Raw genomic sequence first — 26,181 nt, 5'->3', positions numbered from 1 at the left:
AGGGAGAGAAAGAAAAAGGGAGAGAAGGAGAAAGAAAGGGAGAGAGAAATAAAGGGAGAGAGAAGGACAAAGAAAGGGAGGGAAATAAAGGGAGAAATAGAGGGAGAGAGACAAAGAGAAAGGGAGGGAAATGGAGAGAAAGGGAGAAATAGAGGGAAAGAAAAATAGGGAGAAAGGGAGAGAGAGGAAAGAGAAAGAAAGAGGGAGGGGGAGAGAGAGGGAGAGGGAGAGAGAAATTAAATTAGTAACATGATTGTTAAGTGAATCTGGTTTCCCCACTAACTTTGCTTGTCAAAAGGTTGCAAAAGGCAATCACATGACCCTGGAACAATGTGACCATCATAAATATGAATTGATTGCCAAGCATCCGAATGTAAATCACATGACCCTGGGGATGCTGCAACAGTCATAAGTGTGAAAAATGGTCATAAGTCACTTTTTTCAGTGCCATCGTAACTTTGAACAGTCACTAAGTGAATTGTAAGTTGAAAACTACCTGTACTTTATCATGTTTTTTTTTTCCTTTTTGGGGGGGGGGTCAAGTTTTTGACACCTTGCTGGGCGACTGGTGGTACTCGGAAATTGCCTTGTCCTAAAAGTGGTACAATGGATGAAAAGGTTGAAAAGCCCTGATCTAGGCTAAAAGCTAGCCTTTACAGAGTGTCTCTTCCATCTATTTTGTTTGCAAATGCTCACTCCTTAGAACCAAAAATGGATTACTTGAGGCTAGATTTAACAACAAACCGGGAGGTGAGAAATTCCTCTGTCATCATTGCAACAGAAACTTGGTTAAAACCCTCTGTCCCAGATAGTGCTGTTAGCTTGATGGGATTTTCAACATTTCGGCTGGACAGGAGTTTTACTCTTACTGGCAAATCCACTAAGGGAGGGGGTGTCTGTTTTTATATAAATGACAGATGGTGTAATAATGCCAAGGTGGTTTCAAGTCTGTGTTCCCCAGATGTGGAGCTTCTGACCATCAAATGAAGACCCTTCTATCTGCCTAGAGAATTCTCTGTTACCATTATCACAGCTGTGTATATCCCCCTGATGCAAACAGAGAAGAGGCCCTGAAGGCTATCTGTCATACAAACAAACTACTCACCCAGAGGGTGCATTTATTGCAGTGGGAGACTTTAACCAAGTGGATTTGAAAGCTACCATGCCACATTTCCATCAATATGTGGACTTTGCAACCAGAGGGGACAATACACTGGATCTTGCTTATTCAAACATCAAGATTGCTTTCAAAGCTATCCCCCGCCCTCACCTGGACTCCTCTGACCATCTCTCAGTGCTGCTTATTCCAGCATATAAACCTTTATTACTCAGAGTGAAACCTACAGTAAAGCAGGTGAGGGTTTGGACAGAGGGAGCTATAGAAGCATTACAAGACTGCTTTGAGTGTACAGATTGGGGCATGTTTAAGGAAGCAACTACTGATAACCAGCATACAAATGTTGAGTATGCTACCACGGTATCTGCATATATCCAAAAGTGGTTAGATGATGTCTGTGTCCTGAAAAGCATTGTTGTGAGGGCGAATGATAAACCGTGGCTGACTTATGAGATCCACAAGATGCTGAAAGCACGGAATGTGGCTTTTAAATCTGGCGACATGCTGGCACTTAGAACAGCCAGAGCAAATCTGAAAAGTGCCACAAAAGATGCAAAACAAGCCCATTGCCAGAAAATTCACAACTTTTTTCAAGACCCTACAAACACCAGGCAAATATGGAAAGGAATCCAGACCATTACAGATTACAAGGTGAATCCACCGAGATGCAAGGACGACACAGACTTCCTAAACAAACTGAATGCATTTCTTGGTAAATTTGAGGCATCAAATAGCACTCCTGCTAGGAAAGCTGTGCCCCATCCTGATGAGCAAGTGCTAAGCTTTGATGTCACCTCTGTCCAGAAAACACTGAAGAAAGTTAACATTCAGAAAGCAGCAGGCCCAGATAAACATCCCTGTACATGTCCTTAGAGATTTTGCAGATGAACTGGCTTGTGTTCTCACATATATTTTCAATCTCTCATTGCAGCAGGCAGTGGTCCCATCGTGTTTTAAGACAGCCATCATCTTGCCAGTACAAAAAAGTCCACAATTACAGGCCTCAATGATTACCGTCTGGTTGCACTGACATCCACCATTATGAAATGCTTTCAGAAGCTGATAAAGGACTTTATTGTATCTAGCCTCCCGCCAGCATTTGACCCACTTCAGTTTGCCTACCAACCAAGTTGCTCTACAGAGGATGCTATCTCTTCTGTTCTCCATCTGAGCTTGAAGCACTTAGAGCAGTGCTTTTCAACCAGTGGTACGGGTACCACCTGTGGTTCATTGGCACCTGGCAGGTGGTATGCAACCATCCTAGAAAAGTGATAGTGGGGCTGAATGAGCTGAACCAGTGGCAGCACCGCACAAGCCTGAGTGAGAAATGGCTATAGTCGCAGGGCTGTCAGGGCTCAGCAGAAGCGCCATGATCAGCGCCAGGCTCCAGCTGGAGCTTGGCGCTGATCCTGGTGCTTCTGCTTAGCCCAGAAGAAGCGCCAATCAGCTGGAATGTTGCAGCATCTCCAGGGTCTTATGATTTACATTCAGATGCTTGGCAACTGATTCATATTTATGACGGTATCCCAGGGTCATGTGAAGTGACCAAAACTTGCTGCAACCACCCAGCAGACGGGGGGAATAACAACCAAACACCCCCCACCCCACCCCCACTGCCAATTATCAACAGAAATGCTCGCAACAATGAAATCCTTGGACAGGAGGAAGAGCGCTACTGGGCGGGCAGGCAGGTGTCTTGCTCGGCTGTGGCTTGGGGGGCACTTTTTTCAGTTCCATTGTAACTTTGAACAGTCACTAAGTGAACTGTTGTAAGTCGAGGACTACCTGTACTTCATCACTTTTTCCCTTTTTTTTGGGTCATCAAGTTTTTGACACCTTGCTAGGCGACTGGTGGTACTTGGATGATGCCATATCCTAAAAGTGATACAATGGGTGAAAAGATTGAAAAGCCCTGACTTAGAGGAAAGAAATATTCGTGTGCATTTGTTGTTTCTCGACTTCAGTTCGGCATTTAACACAATCATTCCCCAACATCTAGTAGACAAACTGGGCCTTTTAGGCTTAAACACCTCTTTGTGCAACTGGATTCTTGATTTTCTTACCAACAGGCCCAATATGTGTGACTGGAATAAATACCTCTAATACCATTTTCTTGAGCACAGGTTCTCCTCAGGGCTGCATCCTAAGTCCGGTGCTGTTCACCCTGTTGAGTCATGACTGTTGTGCTAGGCTTGCCACCAACCATATTGTGAACTTTGCAGATGATACAACAGTAGTAGGCCTTATGATGGCAATGTGGAAGCTTACTGCAAGGAGGTTGAGGGGTGTTCTGTTCCAGCCTACTACCGGCCCTGCAGAAAAGGCAGGGACAACCCCTTTACAAAAAGGCAAGAGGCTGGAACTAAGCCTGCCAAATTTATTGACACAAAACAGAGCAAACAGAGCAAAACAAAAACACGAACCATGAAACGAGCTATTCAAACGGTTGCCTTCAGCAAACCAGCCCTCCCACACATTCCCCTTTTAAACAGTTCAAGGCGTGGCTTCTCTCTGCCTCCTTCTGAGGTGCCCTATTGCCTTCCTCTGTTTACTCCTGATTGACTGCCTCCTGCGTTGGGCGTCCTTGAACAGGGCCAGCTGTGGGTTGTCTTCATCCATGCTGTCAGGCTCAAACAGCTGGGTCTGCGTAGTAACCAGATGAGAGGGGCCTGGCTGAGGGCTCTGCGGAACCTCAGGACTGTCCTCTGCAGGCTGTCCAAAAAACCCCTCCTCCTCCTCTGAGTCGTCCGACCCAATTGCCGAACCCACAGGCTGACCCTGAATCACAACAAGGGGTTGGCAAACTGATGTAAGAAAAAACAGCCTGGTTTTGAATACCGGAAAAACCAAAGAGATCATTGTTGATTTCAGAAAAGGCAGGCACAGCCATACTTCTCTGTGCATTAATGATTCACCTGTAAAGATGGTTACTAGCATCAAATTCCTGGGTGTGCAGCTAACAAGTAGGCTGGCTTGGTCACTCAACAGTGAGAAACTGGTGAAGCGGGCACAGCAGCGCCTGCACTTTCTGCGTCGCATGAGAAAAACTCAATTTCCTTCCCCTGTTCTGACCACTTTCTACAGGGGGACGATTGAGAGCATCCTGTTATACAGCATCACAGTCTGGTTTGGAACCATCACTGCTTCAGAGAGGAAGGCAGTGCAGGGAGTGGTGAGAATGGCTGAAAAGATCATTGGCAGTTCCCTCCCATCCAGGATATAGCACAGAAGCGTTGTCTGAACAGGGTCCGTAAGATTATCTGGGATACTACTCATCTTCTTCACAACCTGTTTTCCTTGTTACCTTCTGGGAGGAGGCTTCATGGTATCCATAGCAGAACATCCAGATTCAAACATAGTTTCATTCCATACAGCATTAACCTTGTGAACTCTCAGGTTTCCTCCTTCTGTGATATATTCAAGATGGACAGTATTTAATATTTTATTATGTGTATGTAGGGGTGTGGGTCTATACATATGTTGTATATAGTATGTTTTAGGTGTTTGTCATGTATGTGTTTCACTTTGAGAGCGGGCAACTAAATTTAATTTTTGAGGTGTGCCATTGTACGCACAGTAAAAAATGACAGTAAAGATTATCTTATCTTATTGATGATAAGTCTAATTATTGCCACCTATTTAAATCCAATTTTATCTCCTTCCATATTTTACTGTAATTATTTTTGTAAAGCTTAGAACTTTCCTCAGTGAGAGTCATCCCCAAGTACTATATCCTTCTCACAACTTTAAAACCAGTTTTAAATTCCAATTTCTTCTGATCTTCCACCTTTATGTTCTTAGTCTTTGATTTATTTATTCTTAAACCTGACATTTTTTTCAAACATTTTAATCCTCCTCATAATATGTTTGTCCTGTCCCATGCAGAGAGAGTTGTTCTACGTGAAACAGGCAGGATGAACTCAATGGACAGATCATGCAAGATTACTTTTATTCACATGTATCCTCAAGTCAATAACTCACAGTTACAGCAGAGGTTCTTCTGTAATGTAGGTTGTAATCTGGACCCATCACATAGGTAAAAGAATAATGGATTTCCCCGTCCTATGTAAATGTTACATGCTGGTACGGAGCTCCTAGTCTAGCATCATGGCTAGGATTCATGCAGAGAGATAAAACCCTGGCACGTAACCAGGATGTCCTGCAATAAACTTTGAAGCTCATCCCTCTAACTAGATAAGATATAGGACTGACTAACAACTAGACTACATTTCCCAGAAGCCATCTCTTAAGGAAACAGCGTTTAACCCTTTAAATGCTAAATGTTCTTACAGTTCTCTTAAGGATAAGCATTAACCCTTTAAATACTAAATGCTCTAACACAGTTCTTAATTCCTAAGCTATCTATATAATGGACCAGAGGACTATATACTGGTCCAGCACAATGTTCAGTGCTCTCTAACAGGTCTTGCACAGTCAAAATCAAATCATCAGTAAACGCACATAATTTGTAATTATGTACTTTGATTTGTAGTCCCTTTGCTCTGTTATTCTGTATAATATCTCTAACAGTTCCAACATTAGAATAAATAATAAAGGGGATAAAGGACACCCATATCTTATTCCTTTCTGGATTTCAACTTGTCTCCATTCACCATGATTTGAGCTTTCTGGTGTGCATAGGTGGACTTCAGACCCTGTATAAAGCCCAGTCCAAAATCCATCTTTTCCACTACTTTAAACATAAAGGCCGAGTTCAAATTGTGAAAAGCTTTTTCTCATCCAGAAAAATTAATGCAACCTATTTGTCGCTACATTGTTGTAAATATTTAATTATATTCAAAATTACTCTTACATTATCATTTAGTTGTCTTTTAGCTAAGAAGTCACACTGGCCTTTATGTATATATTCCAGTAAAACTTTTTTAAGTCTTTCAGTGAAAATAGATGTAAAATTCCTCCAAAGTATTAAAGAGATTTCTAGTTCTTTATATAATTAGTATAATTCTAAAAAGGTTTTTGAATGTTTTTGTTATCCATGTAAGTCTTATTCCCCTCTTGAAGCTTCTTTTCTATCTGTTTTCTTAGTTTGTATGCCAACCATCTCCCTGGTTTATTTGCATGTTCAAAGAAAGTGTTTTGTAAATTTAAATTTCTTTTCAGTATTGAAAAAGTCAACAAAAAAATTGTTGTTCCAATATTTTTAGTTGATTAAGTATGTTAGAATCTTCTGGTGAATTCTGGAGTTTCCTCTCCTTTAATTTAATTTCTTGCAACACATTTTAGATTTTTTCATCTATCCTCCTCTTAATTGCTCTATTGTATTGTATAAAATGTCTTCATAACACAGCCTTACAAGCATCCCAAAATGTTGTTAAATTGGTTCCCTTACCTAAATTATTATTAAAATAGTCTTGATGTACAAAATAGTCTCTGTATACATTCTTTAACAATCTGGTCTCTGCAAAATAAATTCATTTAATCTCCATTTAAAAGGACCAAATTTAAGATGTAAAGACACTGGATTATGGTCAGAAAAAGGTTTTGAAAGAATAATGGCTTTAGTTGCTTTATGAAGCAGATTTTTTGTAATCCAAATCAAATTGATTCTAGAAAAGGATTTGTCAAATGTCAAGGTTCCGACTGATGGAACTGAATAAATCAGAACTCCAAGGCACGAGATTTCCTCAAAGAACATGTTTATTGGATACATAATGTTGGCACATTCAAATGTGAAACCAAATCTAAAATCCCCCCCCAAAGATTCAGAGTAATTCAGTGTAATAATTCCCACCCTCCTATTTAGCTGTAAATCACATTCTAATATAACTATTTGGCAGACTCTGTAACAGAACGTCCCTCTTTCGCCATTATGGTGTGGGAATGACATGGGTTCTCACAGGATTTACTCATATTTAGACTAGCAGAAATACTTCGTCCCCCCTCCCTTTCTTGTGACAACCTAGAATGACAAAAGATGGCTGCAGCCAGGTTCGTTGTAGAGTTGACAGTAAAATCTTTTCTTAGTCCATTTTTACACCTCCAAACATTGATCAAACCTAAAGTATTGGTCAGCTCAAAAAACGTTGGGGGCAGTTTCCCTTGTGTTTCTTTAATTCCTTTATCAACTGATCTGTCCAATTGTGGGTTACTATCCCATTGTAGCCATTACAAGATATACTGACCATACAAAGCTCTTATAAACAGTAGAACACTGATATCCCCTAAATTCTGCTGAAGATGTTACCTAGCCTGGTAACGAAACTTTTGAAAACCAACCCACAAGCTTGGAGAACAAACCTTCACCATCATCATACTTATTTCACTGAGATCTTCCCTTAGAGAGATGTGCCTTTTCAGTAGAGCTTGTGCAGAAGCTCACAGAGGCTATTTACGTTGCTTGTTCTTTTCATTTAGGTAAAAGTTTATTACATATAATCCCATAATTTTTTTAAAAACATGAAGTAAGCAGTTGTATAGATAAACTATGAAGCCATTTGCCAGATATACTTAGATTCTTAAAGAACCAAAACCAAAAATGAATTGTGATGGAACAATGTTTTAAAATTCTTTAAAATTTGCTATATGCATAATTGGCTTTGGTTTTTAAACAATTTACTAAAATTAACAAGTTTTATTTTGTCTTTATGCTTCATATTCTTGTGTTTTGTATTACGTTACACCAAACATTTTTTTTTATTTTTTGTGATTTAAAAATCTTTATCTCTGCTATTATCAAAGGTCATATTTGTCTGCAGCAGGAAAAATTACTGCCTTTTATATTTTGTTAGGTGTTTGAAATGCTTATTAATCCTGGAGATAACATTCTTTTGGATGCCCCCACTTATCCTGGGACATTAGCTGCTGTGAGTATTCCACAAATCTGGAAGATTGTGATGGGAAAAAGATTTATTTTTGCTTCTACCTATTTAGGTCTTGCTCCCATTTATACCAGGCTGTCATTTTTGTTAAACTAGGAAAGAAAGAAAAATATTTCCAGTAAAAACTAATCCACGTTTCTGGAATGTTTCACCTGATCAAAGATAAGTGGAAAATAGTAACAGCCTTCCCTCATAATTCTACCACTACTTCTGATCAGCTATATTTTAACTGAAAATTCTGGGAGTTGTAGTCTGAGCACACTGGGAGAGTACCTGACTGGGAAAAGTTGGACTAGGAGCTCTCCTATACATTTTAAAGGAACAAATTTGTGTATCTATATCCAATCCTAATTATCTAATAATTATCTACAGTGCTGATAATTTTATAATTTACATAATTACATCATCAATATATGCTTAAATATATCATATAATATACAATTTGATGTAGGAAACAGACAACCCATTTAACGTATTATAGTAGTAGATATTATGATGTGACCAGCTCACATTGCCATTGCAAACAAGTAAAAACAGGGAGACTCTAGATGCAGTGCCACAACTTCCGTCTTGTTCTGAACTGCCCCTGCAGACATCATTGCATGCGTATATTGAAATTTTCAAAATCAAAAAGCTGACCTGCTCCATATAAATAATATTCTGCATAGAATACAGACTTCAGTTCCCAGAATTCCTACTCAGCAATCTCAATATATTTGGAGAAGGCCAGATTGGATAAGACTAAAATAAACTAATTTCATACAACCTTTGCCTAACCAGATCCTACACTATATTGTCTTGTTACATATCTTGTGAACCACCCTTTAGAAACCCAATAGAAAAGAAAAACAAATTGCAGTATGAAAAATATGCATCAAAGCTGAGCAATTACTCTAAGATATTTTAAGGATATTATTATTTTAATACGTATTTTCTCACAAGATGACCGTTGAAACTTGGGAAATAAGAACTGATGATTTAGTTTGCAGGAATAGTACGTTATAGCAAGTTTAGAAATTAATTTTATCAAAAGCTGAATAGAATGCATATGTACAATAAATGCTTGTTTCTCTCCTTTTGTTAAAATAGCTTAGACCGCTGGGTTGTAATATCATCAATGTGCCCAGTGACCATCATGGTATGATTCCAAAAGCTTTGAAAGAAGTTCTTTCCAGGTGGAATCCAGAAGATGTAAAAAAGCTCAGCAATGATACCCCAAAATTTCTATACACAATTCCTAATGGTGGCAATCCAACAGGAGCCTCATTGACAACAGAACGCAAGAAAGAGATCTATCAGGTATAACCATCCAATAAATGGTCTCTATACATAATTATATAGCATTTAATCTAAGATGCAGTTAGGCTTCAGTCTAAAATAAATGACTGTTTATTATCAGCCACATGGGAAAGGTTCTCTGAAAATCAGAATAGTAATATGCAAACTAAAAGATACACATTTCAAAAGGCAATCTGTGATATCAGTATATGTTAGATACAAAATAATATTTCCTTGCTTATTTGTGTATTCAATGAGAGAACAAATTATTCCATAAATAAGATTACTTATTTGTCCAGTTTATACTTTTTAAAACCTGGGATTAAATATTTGTTAATTAAAGATGTAATTGAAATATGAAATATGATATCCTACAGTGTGATCCCCCTTCATGGATTACTGCCTTGTCGTGGCGAAGGGGCTTGCGTAATTCAATGAAGCTATGAGCTATGCCGTGCAGGGCCACCCAAGACGGAAAGGTCATAGCAGAGAGTTCTGACAAAACGTGATCCACTGGAGAAGGAAATGGCAAACCACTCCAGTATCTTTGCCATGAAAACCCTATGGACAGTACCAAAAGGCAAAACAATATGACGCTGGAAGATGAGCCCCTCAGGTCGGAAGGCATCCAGTATGCTACTGGGGAAGAGCAGAGGGCTAGTACTAGTAGCGCCAGAAAGAATGAAGCTACTGGGCCAAAGCCGAAAGGACGCTCAGCTGTGGATGTGTCTGGTGGTGAAAGGAAAGTCCGATGCTGTAAAGATTTTTTCTCCATAGGAACCTGGAATGTAAGATCCATGAATCAAGGAAAGCTGGACGTGGTCAAACAAGAGATGACAAGACTGAACATCGACATCTTAGGAATCAGCAAATTAAAATGGACAGGAATGGGTGAATCTAATTCAGATGACCATCAGGTATACTACTGCGGGCAAGAATCCCTCAGAAGAAATGGAGTAGCCTTCATAGTCAATAAAAGAGTAGGAAAAGCAATACTGGGATACAATCCTCAAAATGACAGAATGATCTCAGATCGAATCCAAGGCAAACCATTCAATATCACAGTAGTCCAAGTCTATGCCCCAACCACCGGTGCTGAAGAGGATGAAATTGACCAGTTCTATGAAGCTCTACAGCACCTTATAGAACTAACACCAAAAAATGATGTCCTTATCATCATGGGGGATTAGAATGCTAAAGTAGGAAGCCAAAAGATAACAGGAATAACAGGCAAGTTTGGCCTTGGAGTACAAAATGAAGCAGGTCACAGGCTAATAGAATTTTGTCAAGAGAATACGATGGTCATAGCAAACACTCTTTTCCAACAACCCAAGAGATGGCTCTACACATGGACATCACCAGACGGTCAACACAGAAATCAGATTGACTATATGCTCTGCAGCCAAAGATGGAGAAGCTCTACTAAAAACAAGACCAGGAGCTGACTGTAGCTCAGACCATGAGCTTCTTGTTGCAAAGTTTAGGCTTAAATTAAAGAAAGTAGGGAAAAGCACTAGGCCAGTCAGGTGTGAATTAAATCATATCCCAGTTCAATATACAGTAGAGGTGACAAATAAATTTAAGGAATTAGATCTGATAGACAGAGTGCCTGAAGAACTATGGACAGAGGTTCGCAACATTGTACAACAGGTAGCAACCAAAATCATCCCAAAGAAAAAGAAATGCAAGAAAGCAAAATGGCTGTCTGGGGAAGCTTTGCAAATAGCTGCGGAAAGGAGGGAAGCGAAAGGCAAGGGAGAAAAAGAAAGATATGCCCAATTAAATGCAGAATTCCAAAAAATAGCTAGAAGAGATAAGAATGCCTTCTTAAATGAACAATGCAAAGAAATAGAAGAAAACAATAGAATAGGGAGGACCAGAGATCTTTTCAAGAAAATTGGAGTGATGAAAGGAACGTTTCATGCAAAAATGGGCATGATAAAGGACCAAAATGGCAGGGCCCTAACAGAGGCAGAAGAGATTAAGAAGAGGTGGCAAAATTACACAGAAGAACTATACAAGAATGAGCTTAACGTCTCTTATAATCACAATGAGGTGGTCACTGACCTCGAGCCAGACATCCTAGAATGTGAAGTGAAGTGGGCCTTAGAAAAGCTGAGCAACAACAAAGCTAGTGGAGGTGACAGTATTCCAGCTGAGCTATTCAAAATCTTAAAAGACGATGCAGTAAAAGTGCTACACTCAATTTGCCAGCAAATTTGGAAAACTCAACAGTGGCCACAGGGTTGGAAAAGATCAGTTTACATTCCAATTCCAAAGAAAGGCAGTGCCAAAGAATGTTCAAACTATCGCACCATTGCACTCATTTCACATGCTAGTAAAGTTATGCTTAAAATCTTACAAGCTAGACTCCAGCAGTATGTGGATTGAGAACTACCAGAAGTACAGGCAGGATTTCGAAGAGGCGGAGGAACTAGAGATCAAATTGCTAACATACGCTGGATCATGGAGAAAGCTAGAGCGTTCCAGAAAAACATCTACTTCTGCTTCATTGACTATGCTAAAGCCTTTGATTGTGTGGATCATAACAAACTGTGGCAAGTCCTTAAAGAGATGGGCGTACCAGACCATCTTATTTGTCTCTTGAGAAACCTATATGCGGACCAAGAAGCAACAGTGAGAACTGGACACGGAACCACTGATTGGTTCAAAATTGAGAAAGGAGTCCGGCAAGGCTGTATACTGTCGCCTTGCCTATTTAATTTATATGCAGAGCACATCATGAGAAAGGCAGGGCTAGATGAATCAAAAGTTGGAATTAAGATTGCCGGAAGAAACATCAACAACCTAAGATATGCAGATGATACCACTCTAATAGCAGAAAGTGAAGAGGAACTAAAGAGCCTCTTGTTGCGAGTGAAGAAGGAGAGTGCAAAACTTGGGTTGAAACTAAACATTAAGAAAACCAAGATCATGGCATCTGGCCCTCTCAATTCCTGGCAAATAGATAGGGAAGAAATGGAGGTATGACAGAAATGGAGGTATAAAATGACAGATTTTATTTTCCTGGGCTCCAAGATCACGGCAGATGGGGACTGTAGCCAACAAATTAAAAGACACTTGCTCCTTGGTAGGAAAGCAATGGCAAATCTAGACAGCATACTAAAAAGCAGAGACATCACCCTGTCAACAAAAGTGCGTATAGTCAAGGCTATGGTCTTCCCAGTTGCAATGTATGGCAGTGAAAGTTGGACCATAAGAAAGGCTGAGCGCCAAAGAATTGAGGCCTTTGAACTGTGGTGCTGGAGAAGACTCCTGCGAGTCCCTTGGCCTGCAAGATGATCAAACTGGTCAGTCCTAGAGGAGATCAACCCTGACTGCTCTTTAGAAGGCCAGATCCTGAAGCTAAAACTCAAATACTTTGGCCACCTAATGAGAAGGAAGGACTCACTGGAGAAGAGCCTAATGCTGGGAAAGATTGATGGCAATAGAAGAAGGGGACGACAGAGAATGAGGTGGCTGGATGGAGTCACTGAAGCAGTAGACGTGAGCTTAAATGGACTCCAGAAGATGGTAGAGGACAGGAAGGCCTGGAGGAACGTTGTCCATAGGGTCGCGATGGGTCGGACACGACTTCGCAACTAACAATAACAACAGTGTGATCCATTATGTCAGGACCCACCCCAATTCACATTTTAGGAAATAAGGACTCTTGGAGCCAAGTTGTCCAAAAGGAAATTTTTTTACTAAGGATAAATTGGTTGTGGAGATATGAGACAGGATCTGGTCTCAAGTCACATTTCAAATCTTATATAAGCATTCTCGGTTCAGCCCACTCCCCTCAAAACTCCATTTGGTTAGGATCCCATCAATTTGGTTGTCAGGTCCTTCCGTGGGAAGATAGGACTTCTTGCATTCCTTTGTTGATTGCCTTCTTCCTACAGCCCCAACAGACAGATCATTTCCCCCCCTTTGTTCCCCCAGATCAAAGGTTCTTTGAAAGCAGCTACAGATAGATTGAATAAACAATCCCCCCCTCCTTCTACCAGTATGGCAGAATCCCGTGAGGCACAATATTTTAACCATACATTTATGAATGTGTTATCAATGGATTCTGACACATTAGCCTTTTGGGCCCAGGGATGTATAAATATTTCTAGTTCTTACATATCCAGATCTATATTAATTTTTCTGGGGAAAATTAACATGCATATGCTTTCTTTGGTTTGTGTACATTAGTGTTTTTTTCAATGAAGCAATTCTATCTGATTTCAAAGGTTGAAGTTGTGTATGAGCTTGGGAAATCTGTTCTTTTAGAACTTGTTCCAATCAGTCACAGTAGTTAGGATAATTGGGGATTTGAGTTAAGGATAAGAATCATCTGGAGAGTCATCAAAAACCCCACAGCATCAATTCTGCCATAAATCAGACCGTATTATTGTTCAAGAATATTTCCTACTGTTTATTTGAATTTACTTCCCTTTTGCTAATTTTTATACAATTACCCTTTTCAAAGTTAGTTACGTTGAATTGTTCTTAAATTATACTTGGATTTGGATTTGTTTTCTAATTTGTACAGTAATGTGCTTTGCTATTAGTGTGAATCTCTGCGATTCCCGTTGTGTTCCCTGATTGAGGTTTTGAGAACCATGTTGTTCTCCAGCATGACGAATGGAGAATCTACAGATGGGTTGATCTTTCCTTTCTGCCCTAGAGACTAAGTCAATCAACCTTTGCCACGCCTCTCTTCTTCTGGCTAGGAATCCCCAGTCACGACTTAGTCTTTGCCCAAGAGAGACTTGGTGAAGATTTGCTCTTGTTTCTAGCAGACAAAGCTGTTGGATTTTCACAGGTTGTACCTTTCCCTTCCCTTCCCTTCTCTGTGCTGATATCAGCACTTCGTTGCAAACCGCTGAGAGTAAGAGCAGTTTTGCAGGCTTTGGCTGCAGGTAGGGTAGCTTCCAGATAGGGTAGAAGTGCAGCGGTCGCCATTTTGAGCGCCGCTTTTACTGTTCCTAGGTGGGGGGGCTCTCCCTTCCAGAGAGGGCTTTTTAGACTCAAATAGAGTCAATTTTGGCCAAAGTTCTGTCAGCACTCTTATTTCTTATTAGCCCGGCATCAGAAGCAGCTGTCGCATTTCTTAATTCAGATATCAATGGAGCAGGAGGTCGCTTACTTTTGAAAGCCTTACAAACACTCTCAGTCCATTCCAGAAGGCTAGAGTTAAGGAGAGGCATTTTGAGGGTGCTGCTTCTCCAATTCCAGGCTCCTTGGCAGCTCCTATTACAATTAGAGGCAACAACAGCAGCCTCCAGCCTCCCAGGCATTGTGGAGGTCCTCAATCGGTCAGGCAATTTCCAAAGACTTCAGGGCATGGCCGAGTGCCCGCTTTAACTGTTGCCATTTTCAGTGACTCTTACTACCACCAATTTCATTGATTATAAGTGTGCTAGCTAGCCCATTAAGTTGGTCTTGCCGCCACTAACAGGATCATAAATGTGCTGGCTACCCCATTAAGTTGGTTTTGCTGCCACTAACAGAATTGTGAGAGTGCTGGCTATCCCATTAAGTTGGTTGTGCCGCCACTATCAGGATTGTGAATGTGCTGGCTATCCCATTAAGTTGGTTGTTGCCACCACTATCAGGATTGTGAGTGTGCTGGGTATCCCATTAAGTTGGTTGTGCCGCCACCACTTCTAGCCACAGCTTGGCTCCTTGCTACTGGGATCACCTCTCTGTTGCAAACACATTGAGATTGCCATTATTGTGATATCTCTGATTTTGCAATGGCAAATAAAACTACAGAAGCTCAGATATCTCAAGGTGCCTCCAGCAGTCCTTCCAGGCACAAGAAATCCAGATCAGCCAAGCAGGAGGCTGCTGGGAAACTCAGATCTAAAGTTATCTCTGGCAGAAAGTCTTCCAAAGCTGCTGAGAAAGAAGCAAGCAGGAGGCACCAGTCATTGGAAAAACAATTCTCCAAAGCTGCAAAGCAAAAGAAAGATGCAAAGGTGGGTCAGATTACTTCTGTTCCCATAGAGGCATTGGTTTTTGGCCCTCAACAAGCTCCTTCAACTCTGCTGCTCCAAGTGCCTGGTCTTCAAAAGGGGAAACAGGTCAGTTCATTTTTCCCATGGGAGAACAGGTGGAGATGGTTCCCCTTTCCAGTGAGGGGCTTGTCCTTCAGATCCCTGCTCCTCCGAGTACAGCTAGACCTCTGGGCCCAGAGGCCACATTCACTCCTACAGCAGCAGGGCTTTGCCCTCCAGAGGGTCAGGAGACAGATCTATCAGAACGAATGCATTTTCTGATTTCTCAGGCTATTGCCAAGGCGTAGCTTCATCCCTACACCAGAGAGCTTGACCTGAGTTGATAGCATCAGGGATCCCATCTCACAGCAATGTATCGTATCTCTCCCAGGTGGAAGCAGCCGCATACCAAGGGTCAGTTTCCCCCTCTCATTCCTCCAGGAATAGAATGTCGTTCATAGGGGATGAGGAGCAGAGAGAGCTGGGGATGTCAGAAGATGAGGACTTATCTCCTGATCCCCCTCCTTTCATAGGCCTGTTTAATCCGGCCCTCTTTAAATCCTTACTTCACAAGGCCAGGAGCACTGCTCAGCTTGGTCCTGAAGGTGTCCCTCAGGCGGAACCTCCCACCAGCCTGGGACCTACCAGTAAAGTCTTTTCAGAACCAACATTTACCCAACAGGACATTCCCTGTCCTCCCCTTTTCCTCAATGTAGTCCAAAGACAATGGGGAACGCCAGGTACTTTTCCATCCCTGGGGGTGGGGGGACTGATAAGTTATTTAATATGGCTCCAGCACTGTCAGGGATGCTAGCACTCCCCACTGTAGATGAGCCCTTAGCACCATTGGTTTCCTCCTTCACTGTGTCGGGATATAGCAGAGGTTCTGAAGTCAGAGGATAAGAAAGCAAGAGTATCAGACCCCGTCCGACGAGTCACCCAAAGATGGAAACCGGAACGGGAGCTGGTTCTTCTAGCCGTGTTTATTTTCCGCATAAACAGTTGCTTAAAGACAAATGAAGTCAGCGTTGACTTCACAGCACAGTCAACGCTGTTAAATATCCGGCAGAGCTAGACCGCCGAGCAGGGCCACCTGGGAGGGACCACTGCCCCTCAAGGGCCTTCAAGTGGGGTAGGTTTTTCCTTCCGCCGCACCGAGGGCAACGCCTCCTCCCCCACCTCTACCGACTCCAAGAGCCCAGCCGCAGCTCCAGCCTCCTCCTGCTCCTCAGCCAGTGGTGCAGAATCCTCCGTGCCTTCTGCCATAGCGAACTGCCAGGAAAAGAGCTCCCCACAAAGAATAAAGGAACGCTGACTTACTATCAGACCCCGTCCGACGAGTCACCCAAAGATGGAAACCGGAACGGGAGCTGGTTCTTCTAGCCGTGTTTATTTTCCGCATAAACAGTTGCTTAAAGACAAATGAAGTCAGCGTTGACTTCACAGCACAGTCAACGCTGTTAAATATCCGGCAGAGCCGACTCCCACTACCACACCCTTAATCACACCACCACGCCCCCACCCTACTTAAACACCGCCTCCCAAGATTCCCTCCTTTTGGCTCCCATCCCACCACCAATGCAGCCGGTAAGTTACCCCCCAGCCTAAACCTCCCTCCGTCCCCCCACAACTCTGCCTAGGCTCCTTTGTCCCCTCACCACCCCAGACCGCTGCAATCTGCGCTCTAAACCCCTCCCCGGCCCACCGGTCGTCTCCGTCACCCCCTGGCCCACCCGGGCACCCATTCTTGTCCTGCAGCTCGGGCGCAGGGCAGCCATCGCACAGCCCATCGCACAGCTCCATCCCGGCCTGTAAGCAGCTTCTGGGAGCCGGCTGGCTGGTTCGCGGCCTCCCCAGCTGACAGGCGGCCCGCCGCTGCGCCGTTCTCTCAATTGTCCCATTCCCCGGCCCGTCGGAGTGGTGTGGGCGTGGCCAGCCGTTTCCGGAGCCCGGCAGCATGGCGAGGAGACGAGGATGCCGGCGAATGTCCCTGCAGCCCGGTACGTTGCCTCGGGCGGTCACGGGGATGCTGGGAGGGGCCGTATGCCGAGCCGGTCCTCCGGGAGACGACGAGCGCCGGCAGGAGGTTTCGGGCGGCTGGGGAGGGCCGTATGCTGTCCTGGCCCTCTGGAAGGCGATGGGCGCTGGCGGGAGGCTTCGGGGCCTGACGGGGCGCTCGGCAGGAGCCTGACGGTCGGGTGAGTCTCCCCGCGGCCCGTCTGAATGTCGGGCGTGCCCGGCCCGACAAAGAGTTTAATTTCCACAGGACCCATCAAGCCTCAGCATGGGCGGTAAAGGCAGCTACATCAACTTCCTTTTTCGCCAGAATTTCACTCCTCTGGCTTTGCCAGTTATAGCCTAGGGTCCCACCAGAAGAGGTACGGATGCACCAAGATTTAAACAAATTAGTGGCTGCATCAGAATACATGGCTGACTCATTGTTGCACGTGGCCAGATTTTTCTCCCAGGCATTAGCATTTAATGTTAGCTCCTGTAGACTTCTGTGGCTCAGGCATTGGCGAGCGGATGTTAGGTCCAAGTGGTGGTTGGCCTCAGCCCCTTACGTAGTCAAAAGAAGCCTCATGAAAGAGGCCATTCGACATCTCCTGGAGATCCAGGCCATAGAACTGGTACCGGCAGGGCAGAAGGGACAGGGTTTTTATTCCATTCTGTTCATCGTTCCGAGGGCCTCAGGATGATGGAGGGCAATCCTAGATTTAAAGAAATTAAATGTCCATTTGACATACAAGAAGTTCAAAATGCAGATGCTCCAATCCATATTAGCAGGCATCAGAAGGGGGACCTCCTGACATCCATCAACCTCACGGAGGCCTACCTACACATTCCCATCCTTCCCGGACACCGTAAATTCCTCAGGTTCTGCTACTCAGGCCACCATTTTCAGTACAGAGCTCTACCATTCGGCCGGTCATCGGCCCCCACACCATTCACAAAGGTCCTGGTGGTGCTGGCCACGCATCTGAGTACCATTCTGGTGCGTGTCCAGTGTTATCTGGACAACATCCTCATTCAATCCTCCTCAGTGCAGTTGGCTTAGTCAGATTTGGCATTATCCATCAAGACCCTCCAGGATGGGTTTTCAGTAAATTTTCCAAAAAGCCAAACAGTTCCCTCCACCCGCCTCCTTCACTTGGGCATAGTGATAGATACAAGGAAGTGCGAGGTTTACCTGTCTCAGGAACGTTGGGACAGTATCCAATCCCTAGTCACCCAGATTCAAAGGGAGCGAGTAGTCACCCTAGCAATCCTTTCTCAACTGCTAGGAAAAATGGTTTCCTGCATAGCAGTGGTTCCTTGGGTTCGACTTCACTCCAGAACCCTCCAATGGTTCTTGCTCCCATTCCAGAGACTAGGCACCAGTTCCTCCAACCACAGGGTAAGGGTCCCATCACAGACCTTGAAATCCCTCCAGTGGTGGGTCCCCCCAGCGATGGCCAGGGGAACCTTATTCAAGGAGCCCAACTGACTCATTCTAACATCGGATGCCAGCTTGTTCGGCTGGGGAGCGCAACTGCAATTCCAGTTAGCCCAGGGCTGGTGGTCCCAGTTAGATCTGAAGCACAACATAAACTGGTTGGCTCAGAGCTATACATTTGGCTCTACATCACTTTCGCCACACAGTAGCAAGGCAATACATTCTAGTCCTCATGGACAACCTGGCGGCAAAAGCCCATATCAATAGGCAAGAAGATACCCACTCCAGGTCCCTCATGGCCGAGGCTCAATTATTAGGAACCTGGGCAGAGACCAACCTCTCCTCCCTCAAGGCAGAGCACATCTTGGGAGAGACGAATCGGCAAGCAGATTTCTTGAGCAGGGCAACAGTGGACCACTCCAAGTGGTGCCTGACCCCAGATCTTGTTGTGACTCAGGGCCAGCCTGTGGTTTCGGCAGCCGGCTCAGATGTGTCGGAGGACTCAGATGAGGGGGAGGAGGACCGTGTGGGAGACGAACCGGTTGATGATGGCGTGGAGGCTTGGCAGAGTTCCCAGCTGGGGCCCTCTTCTCAGCTGCGTGAGCCCGATAGTGCGGAAGATGATGACCCACAGCTGGCCCTGTTCAAGGACGCCCGACGCAGGAGGCAGTCGAGCAGGAACAAACAAAGAAAGAATGTGGGACTCCTCGGGAGGAGGCACAGGGAGACCACGCCCTGAGCTCTCTATAAAAGGAGTGTTTGGGGAGGGGCTGGTTGCTGAAAGCAACTTTTCCGCTTGAGAAGACAAGCTCTAGTGTTTTTGTTAACTGCGTAATTAAATCTTGGCAGAAGCCTTTTAGCCTTGGACGCTCTCCAGTCTCTTCTTTTGAATAGGGGTTTGCTAGAAGAGGGCTGGTTCAGAACAGTTTGCTTTCAGCCACCCACCCCTTATTACTACGATGGAGCAGCTTCTTGCCGAGAATGCCCAGCTCACCCAGCAACTCACTTTGCTGGCAGCTCAGGTGGCACAACTGCAAGCTCAGGTACATGCTGCACCCCCACCCAGGAGGAAATGTCAGATAGCTATGCCGGATAAATTTGCTGGTAAACCAGAACTGTTTCCTGCCTTCCTGGGACAATGCCAGCTTTATATCAGCGTGAGAGCAGCTGATTTCCCCACTGACCGAGATAAGGTGGGATTCGTGTTGAGCCTTCTGTCGGGAGATGCAGCTCGTTGGGGCACGCCTCTGTTGGCACAGCCTAGCCCTTTGTTGGATAACTTTGGGGGGTTTTGTGACCATATGCGCCTCATGTACGAGGACCCGATTAAGGCGCAGACTGCCACCCGACGCCTGAAAGCTTTGAGGCAGGGTCAGCGCCCTCTACAGGCCTATATCAGCGATTTCCGGCTGCTTAGCCAGGATTCCGCCTGGAATGAGGCTGCGCTCGTGGATGCCTTTCAGGATGGCTTGTCAGAGGAGATGTTGGATGAGCTGGCCCGCGTGGACATTCCCTCAGACCTGAATGGGCTGATCCAACTTTGTCTGCGGATCGATGCCCGGCTGCAGCAGCGTAAGAGTCGCCGTGCCACCCCACAGACCCCTGCCGCCCCTGTTGTGCGTGAGCCCCCAGTCCAGAGGGAGGAGCCAATGGAGCTGGGTGCCGCCAGGTCCCGTCTATCGGTGACGGAAATGGACAGACGACGATCGGAGGGGTTGTGTTTTTACTGTGGGGACCCTGGACATTTGGCTGCTTCTTGCCCGAAGAAGCGTCAACGGGCGTCAGTGACCAAGCCTGCCCCGAGAAAGTACCCTGCTTTGCTATCGGGAAACGGCCCGAGCCCGATCTAGACGGTGTGGAAGATCGGGCGACCCACAACGACCACGCCGAGCGACGCCGTTCCGACGGTGCCTGTGAACCTCCACGGCATTTGATTCTGGAGGCACGACTGATCCTTCCTGGCAAGCCAGAGGGGATTCCGGTCCATGCCTTAATTGACTCTGGGGCTACCACTAACTTTATGGATTCGGCCTTTGTGGCCAAATGGGCTGTTCCCCAGTGTCCAGTGGATCCGCCCATGCTTGTGGAGACCATCGATGGTCGAGTGCTCCTGTCCGGGCCTATTACGGCCGCCACGCAACCCGTGTGTATGGCCATCAGTACCCATGTGGAGGCCATTCAGTTTTACGTCACTTCGGATCTGCACTTCCCCGTGGTCTTGGGACTGGCGTGGCTCCGGGCGCATGATCCACAGATCTATTGGTCTCAGAACTTGGTCACCTTCCCAAGTTTGCAGTGCGTGGACCACACCCGCCATATCTGTGCCGGCCAGGTGGAGGGTTCCTCAGGGGTTTCCTTGCCTCCCGAACTGTCCGACTTTGCTGATGTGTTCAGCGAGTCAGAGGCGGACCAATTACCCCCGCACAGGCCCTATGACTGTTCCATTGATCTAGTCCCTGATGCGCCTCTCCCAGTGGGGCGTTTGTACTCCATGTCGGAGCCCGAGTTGGCTGCTTTGCGGGAGTTCCTGACAAAGAATTTGGCTCGTGGTTTCATCCGGCCCTCGTCCTCGCCAGTGTCTGCGCCCGTGCTCTTCGTCAAAAAGAAGTCGGGCGAGTTACGGCTTTGCTGTGACTACCGGAAACTCAATGCCATCACGGTGCGTAACCGCTACCCGCTGCCCCTCATCCCCGAGCTCTTGGACCGACTCCGGGAGGCTAAGATCTTCACGAAACTGGACCTGCGTGGAGCTTACAACCTCGTCAGGGTTCGGCCGGGTGATGAGTGGAAGACGGCGTTTGGTACTCGCTATGGACATTTCGAGTACACGGTGATGCCGTTTGGCCTGACCAACGCCCCCGCTGTGTTTCAGCATTTTATGAACGATATCTTTCGGGATCTGTTGGACCAGTTTGTCGTGATTTACCTGGACGACATCCTGATTTACTCCCCGTCGCGTGAAGCACATCATCAGCATCTCCGTCAGGTCCTGCAGCGCCTCCGGGAACATCGGCTGTTTGCCAAGTTGGAGAAGTGCCAGTTCTACCAGGTGACCATCGATTTCCTGGGTCACCGCATTTCTCCTGAGGGCATCGCCATGGAGCCGAGTAAAGTTGAGTCGTTGCAGAGTTGGCAACCCCCGCGTCGCGTGAAGGACGTTCAGCGACTCCTTGGATTTGCCAACTACTATCGGACATTCATCCCTGGCTTTGCTGCCTTGACAGCCCCCCTCACCCGGCTCCTGCAGAAGAAGACTCGGTTCCAGTGGAACGCCCCCGAACAACAGGCGTTCCAGGCTTTGAAGGACGCCTTCATGAAGGAGCCCATTTTGAAACATCCCGACCCGCAACGGCCGTTTGTCGTGGAGGCGGACGCCTCCGACATTGCCATTGGGGCCGTGTTACTCCAGGCAACGACACCCAGCGGTACCCTTTTCCCTTGCGCGTATCACTCTCGGAAATTGAACCCCTCGGAGCGCAACTATACCATCTGGGAGAAGGAGCTGCTGGCCATCAAGGCGGCGTTCGAGGCTTGGAGGCATCATCTGGAGGGGACGCGGCATCAGATTGAGGTCCGGACGGACCACAAGAATCTGGAAAGCCTGCAGACCGCTCGGAATTTGAATCAACGCCAGATCCGGTGGTCCCTCTTCTTTGCGAGGTTTGACTTCCGGGTGCGGTACATACCAAGCGGGCACAACCAGAGAGCGGATGCTCTGTCCAGAAAGCCCGAATACACCCGAGCGGAAGACAAGCTTCCGCCCAGGACAGTGATCCCCGTCGAGTCTTTTGCTGCGGTACGGGAGCCGGTGGATATACGGGCTCGGATCCGGGAGGCGCAGCAGCAGGAGGCGTGGGTGGCTCAGCGGAAGGAAGAGGTGGGGCCAGATTCGCCTTGGTCTGTCGCGGATGGACTCCTGTATTATCGTGACCGGCTCTATGTTCCAGGAGGGCCACTCAGGGGACTCGTCCTCAGCCAGTGTCATGATAACCCGGCTGCGGGGCATTTTGGCCTGTTCAAGACTCTGAACCTGGTCTCCCGTACCTTCTGGTGGCCCCGAGTCCGACACGATGTCCAGTCTTATGTCACCTCCTGCATTCCTTGCAGGCAGGCCAAGTCAGCGACAGGGGCCCCGCCTGGTTTACTGCAGCCCTTGCCAACACCCAAGAGACCCTGGGGGGCTGTGTCCATGGACTTTCTGACGGATCTACCCCCATCCTCCGGCTTCACGACAGTGTTTGTGGTGGTGGACATGTTGACCAAGATGGCGCACTTCATCCCCTGTCGCGGCTTACTGTCAGCTCGCGCCACTAGTCGCATGTTCATCCAACAGGTGTTCCGGCTGCACGGCCTTCCCGATAGAGTCGTCTCCGATAGGGGGGCCCAGTTTACAGCCCGCTTCTGGCAGGAGTTGATGCGGGCGTTGGACATTAAGGTTTGCCTCTCGTCCGCGCATCATCCTCAGACCGACGGGGGTACCGAGAAGGTCATCGGCATCTTAGAGCAGTATCTGCGCTGCTACGTTAACCTACAGCAGGACAATTGGGTGGACTATTTGGCCATAGCCGAGTTTGCCTTTAACAACTCGCAGCACACCTCCACGCAGATGACACCGTTCTTGGCCAACGTGGGTTATCACCCCCGGTTTTTCCCCCTTTCTCCCGTGGACTCATCGGAGCCGGCAGCGAACGAATTTATGGCGGAGTTACAGGCGATCCATCGGTTGGTGCGACGGCAGCTGGAGAAGGCCAAGGCCGACTACAAGAGGTTCGCCGATCGGTCGAGAAGGGATACGCCTCCACTATCGGTGGGGGATCGGGTCTGGCTGACCACCAGGAACCTACCATCCACTCGGCCGGCGAGGAAGCTGGACCACCGTTACCTTGGACCGTTCCCAGTCGAGGCCGTCATCAATCCGGTCGCCTATCGTTTAACTCTGCCACGTTCCCTGCGCGTGCACCCCGTCTTCCATCGGTCCTTGTTGGTCCCCGAACAACCGGCCTGTCCACTTCGCCAAGCGGAACCTCCCCCATCAGGAACTCGTGATGGAGGCAGCACCCCCGAGTACGAGGTCGCCAGCATCAGGGATTCCCGCTGGCTGAAAGGTCGCTTCCAGTACCTGATCGAGTGGAAAGGGTACGGGCCGGAGGACTTCACATGGGAAGACGCGACCGCCGTTCATGCCCCTGCGTTGGTGACTGCGTTTCACGAACAGTTCCCATCCCGACCGCATCCGGATCGGCAGACCCGGGGGAAGGGCCCTGCGGTGCGGGATAGTGTTGTGACTCAGGGCCAGCCTGTGGTTTCGGCAGCCGGCTCAGATGTGTCGGAGGACTCAGATGAGGGGGAGGAGGACCGTGTGGGAGACGAACCGGTTGATGATAGCGTGGAGGCTTGGCAGAGTTCCCAGCTGGGGCCCTCTTCTCAGCTGCGTGAGCCCGATAGTGCGGAAGATGATGACCCACAGCTGGCCCTGTTCAAGGACGCCCGACGCAGGAGGCAGTCGAGCAGGAACAAACAAAGAAAGAATGTGGGACTCCTCGGGAGGAGGCACAGGGAGACCACGCCCTGAGCTCTCTATAAAAGGAGTGTTTGGGGAGGGGCTGGTTGCTGAAAGCAACTTTTCCGCTTGAGAAGACAAGCTCTAGTGTTTTTGTTAACTGCGTAATTAAATCTTGGCAGAAGCCTTTTAGCCTTGGACGCTCTCCAGTCTCTTCTTTTGAATAGGGGTTTGCTAGAAGAGGGCTGGTTCAGAACAGATCTCTTCAGGGAGTTATCGGAGAGGTTCGGTCATCCAGCGGTGGACTTGTTCGCTACCCCGGCAAATTCCCAGCTCCCAAGATTCTCCCGGTTCCCGTCTCCAGAGGCAGAAAGGGTAGATGCCCTCTGCAGCCCATGGTCCAGAGAGCTCCTGCATGTGTTCCCTCCTCTCCCTCTGATCCAGGCAGTTATTCAGAAGATACTGCAGGAATAGGCAGAGGTGATACTCATTGCTCCCCACTGGTCAAGACGGCCGTGGTATGCTGACCTCATAGGTCTCTCAGTCTCTCCTCCGTTGAGGATACCCCAAGATCGACTCTCCCTCAGCCAGGGGGTTCTACAACATCCAGAGCCTCAGTAGCTCCAGCTAACTGCCTGGCATTTGAAAGGAAACTCCTAACAAAAGAGACCTACTCATCAGATGTGTTTACCATGATTCAGGCTTCAAGAAGACCTGCAAATAATAGAATTTATGATTCCACATGGAAGAATTTCTGTAACTGGTGTGGGAGACAACAATTAGATCCAGCTACAATTCCTATTCCAAGAATTCTGCATTATTTACTGGAGGGACTTAAGAAGGGCTTAGCACCCAACACAATCCGCAGACAAGTTGCTGCCCTGTCCACGGTGCTCACATATGGCACCTCAGAACCCTTGGCTCAACACCCCATGGTACGTTCCTTTATCAAGGGAGCAATCAACAGCAAACCACCCGTGGTTCACAGATATCCCTTTTAGCACCTGTCCATGGTCTTACAGGCTCTCACCCCACCTCCATTTGAGCCCATCAGAACCTCCACTCTATGGTTCTTGACGCTTAAGGTTGCCTTCTTAGTAGCCATCACTTCGGCTAGGCACATCTTGGAATTGGCAGCACTCTCAATTAGAGATGACTTATGTATTTCTCATAACGACAGGATGGTCCTACGCTTAGACCCCTCCTTCATCCCCCCAAATCAAATCATTGTTTCACAGGGTGCGGGAGATTGTGCTGCCAGATTTTTGTCCTGAGCTGTCCTACGATTTGGAATGTAAATGGCACACCTTGGACGTTCGTAGAGCCTTGCGTCGCTATATTAAGTGAACTGCCTCTTTTGCAAATCTGAAGCTCTGTTCATTTCATTCCAGCCCTCTTCAATGGGTCAGAAGGTGACTGCCTCTACTATCGGCAGATGGATTAGGGCTTGCATAGCAGGAGCGTACCAGACGCACTCCTTGCCAGTTCCAAGACGACTCACCGCACACTCCACTCGCAGTGCGGCAACTTCAGCGGCAAGGGCGACACAGGCGTCCATCGAAGAGATATGCAGGGCAGTGACATGGTTGTCTCCTTCCCCATTTGTGAGGCATTTATAAGTTAGATGCATTTGCCTCAGCAGACGCTTCATTTGGTAGGAGATCGTGGGACACAGATAGTGGGACAGATAGTAACAGATAGTGGGACACAGGCCTAGACTTCTTCCCGCCCATAGGGACAGTGAGGATTTGGTATGTCCCATCTGTGGATTCTCCATTTGTAATGCTGGAGAAGGGGCGTTGTCTTACCTGGACGCCTTTTCTCAGCATGACGATGGAGAATCCACTCCCCCCCTAGGGTCCATCCAGTCCTGTGTCAGGGGAATTTGAGCCACCACCTTAAAAAAATCATCAACTGCTGCGCCTTCGTCGTGACTAGGGATTCCTAGCCAGAGGAAGAGAGGCGTAGCAAAGGTTGATTGACTTAGTCTCTAGGGCAGAAAGGAAAGATCAACTTATCTG

The 26,181-nt window shown here is 46.8% G+C and overlaps 1 protein-coding gene across 5 annotated transcripts in view; it reads left to right on the top strand.

The window, feature by feature from the left end:
* The window catches only part of AADAT (aminoadipate aminotransferase), a 122,620-nt gene that overhangs the window by 55,852 nt on the left and 40,587 nt on the right, over nt 1–26,181 (top strand). For all 5 annotated transcript variants that reach the window (XM_083367956.1, XM_083367955.1, XM_083367952.1 and 2 more), the window contains exons 5-6: nt 7,867–7,941; nt 9,046–9,255. In XM_083367956.1, the coding sequence (XP_083224082.1) occupies nt 7,867–7,941; nt 9,046–9,255 (285 nt within the window). The remainder of the gene's footprint in view (nt 1–7,866; nt 7,942–9,045; nt 9,256–26,181) is intronic.

The sequence above is a fragment of the Vipera ursinii genome (genome assembly GCF_947247035.1).
Source record: "Vipera ursinii genome assembly, chromosome: 7".
Classification (NCBI taxonomy): domain Eukaryota; kingdom Metazoa; phylum Chordata; class Lepidosauria; order Squamata; family Viperidae; genus Vipera; species Vipera ursinii.
This window is presented reverse-complemented; position numbering and strand designations above follow the sequence as displayed.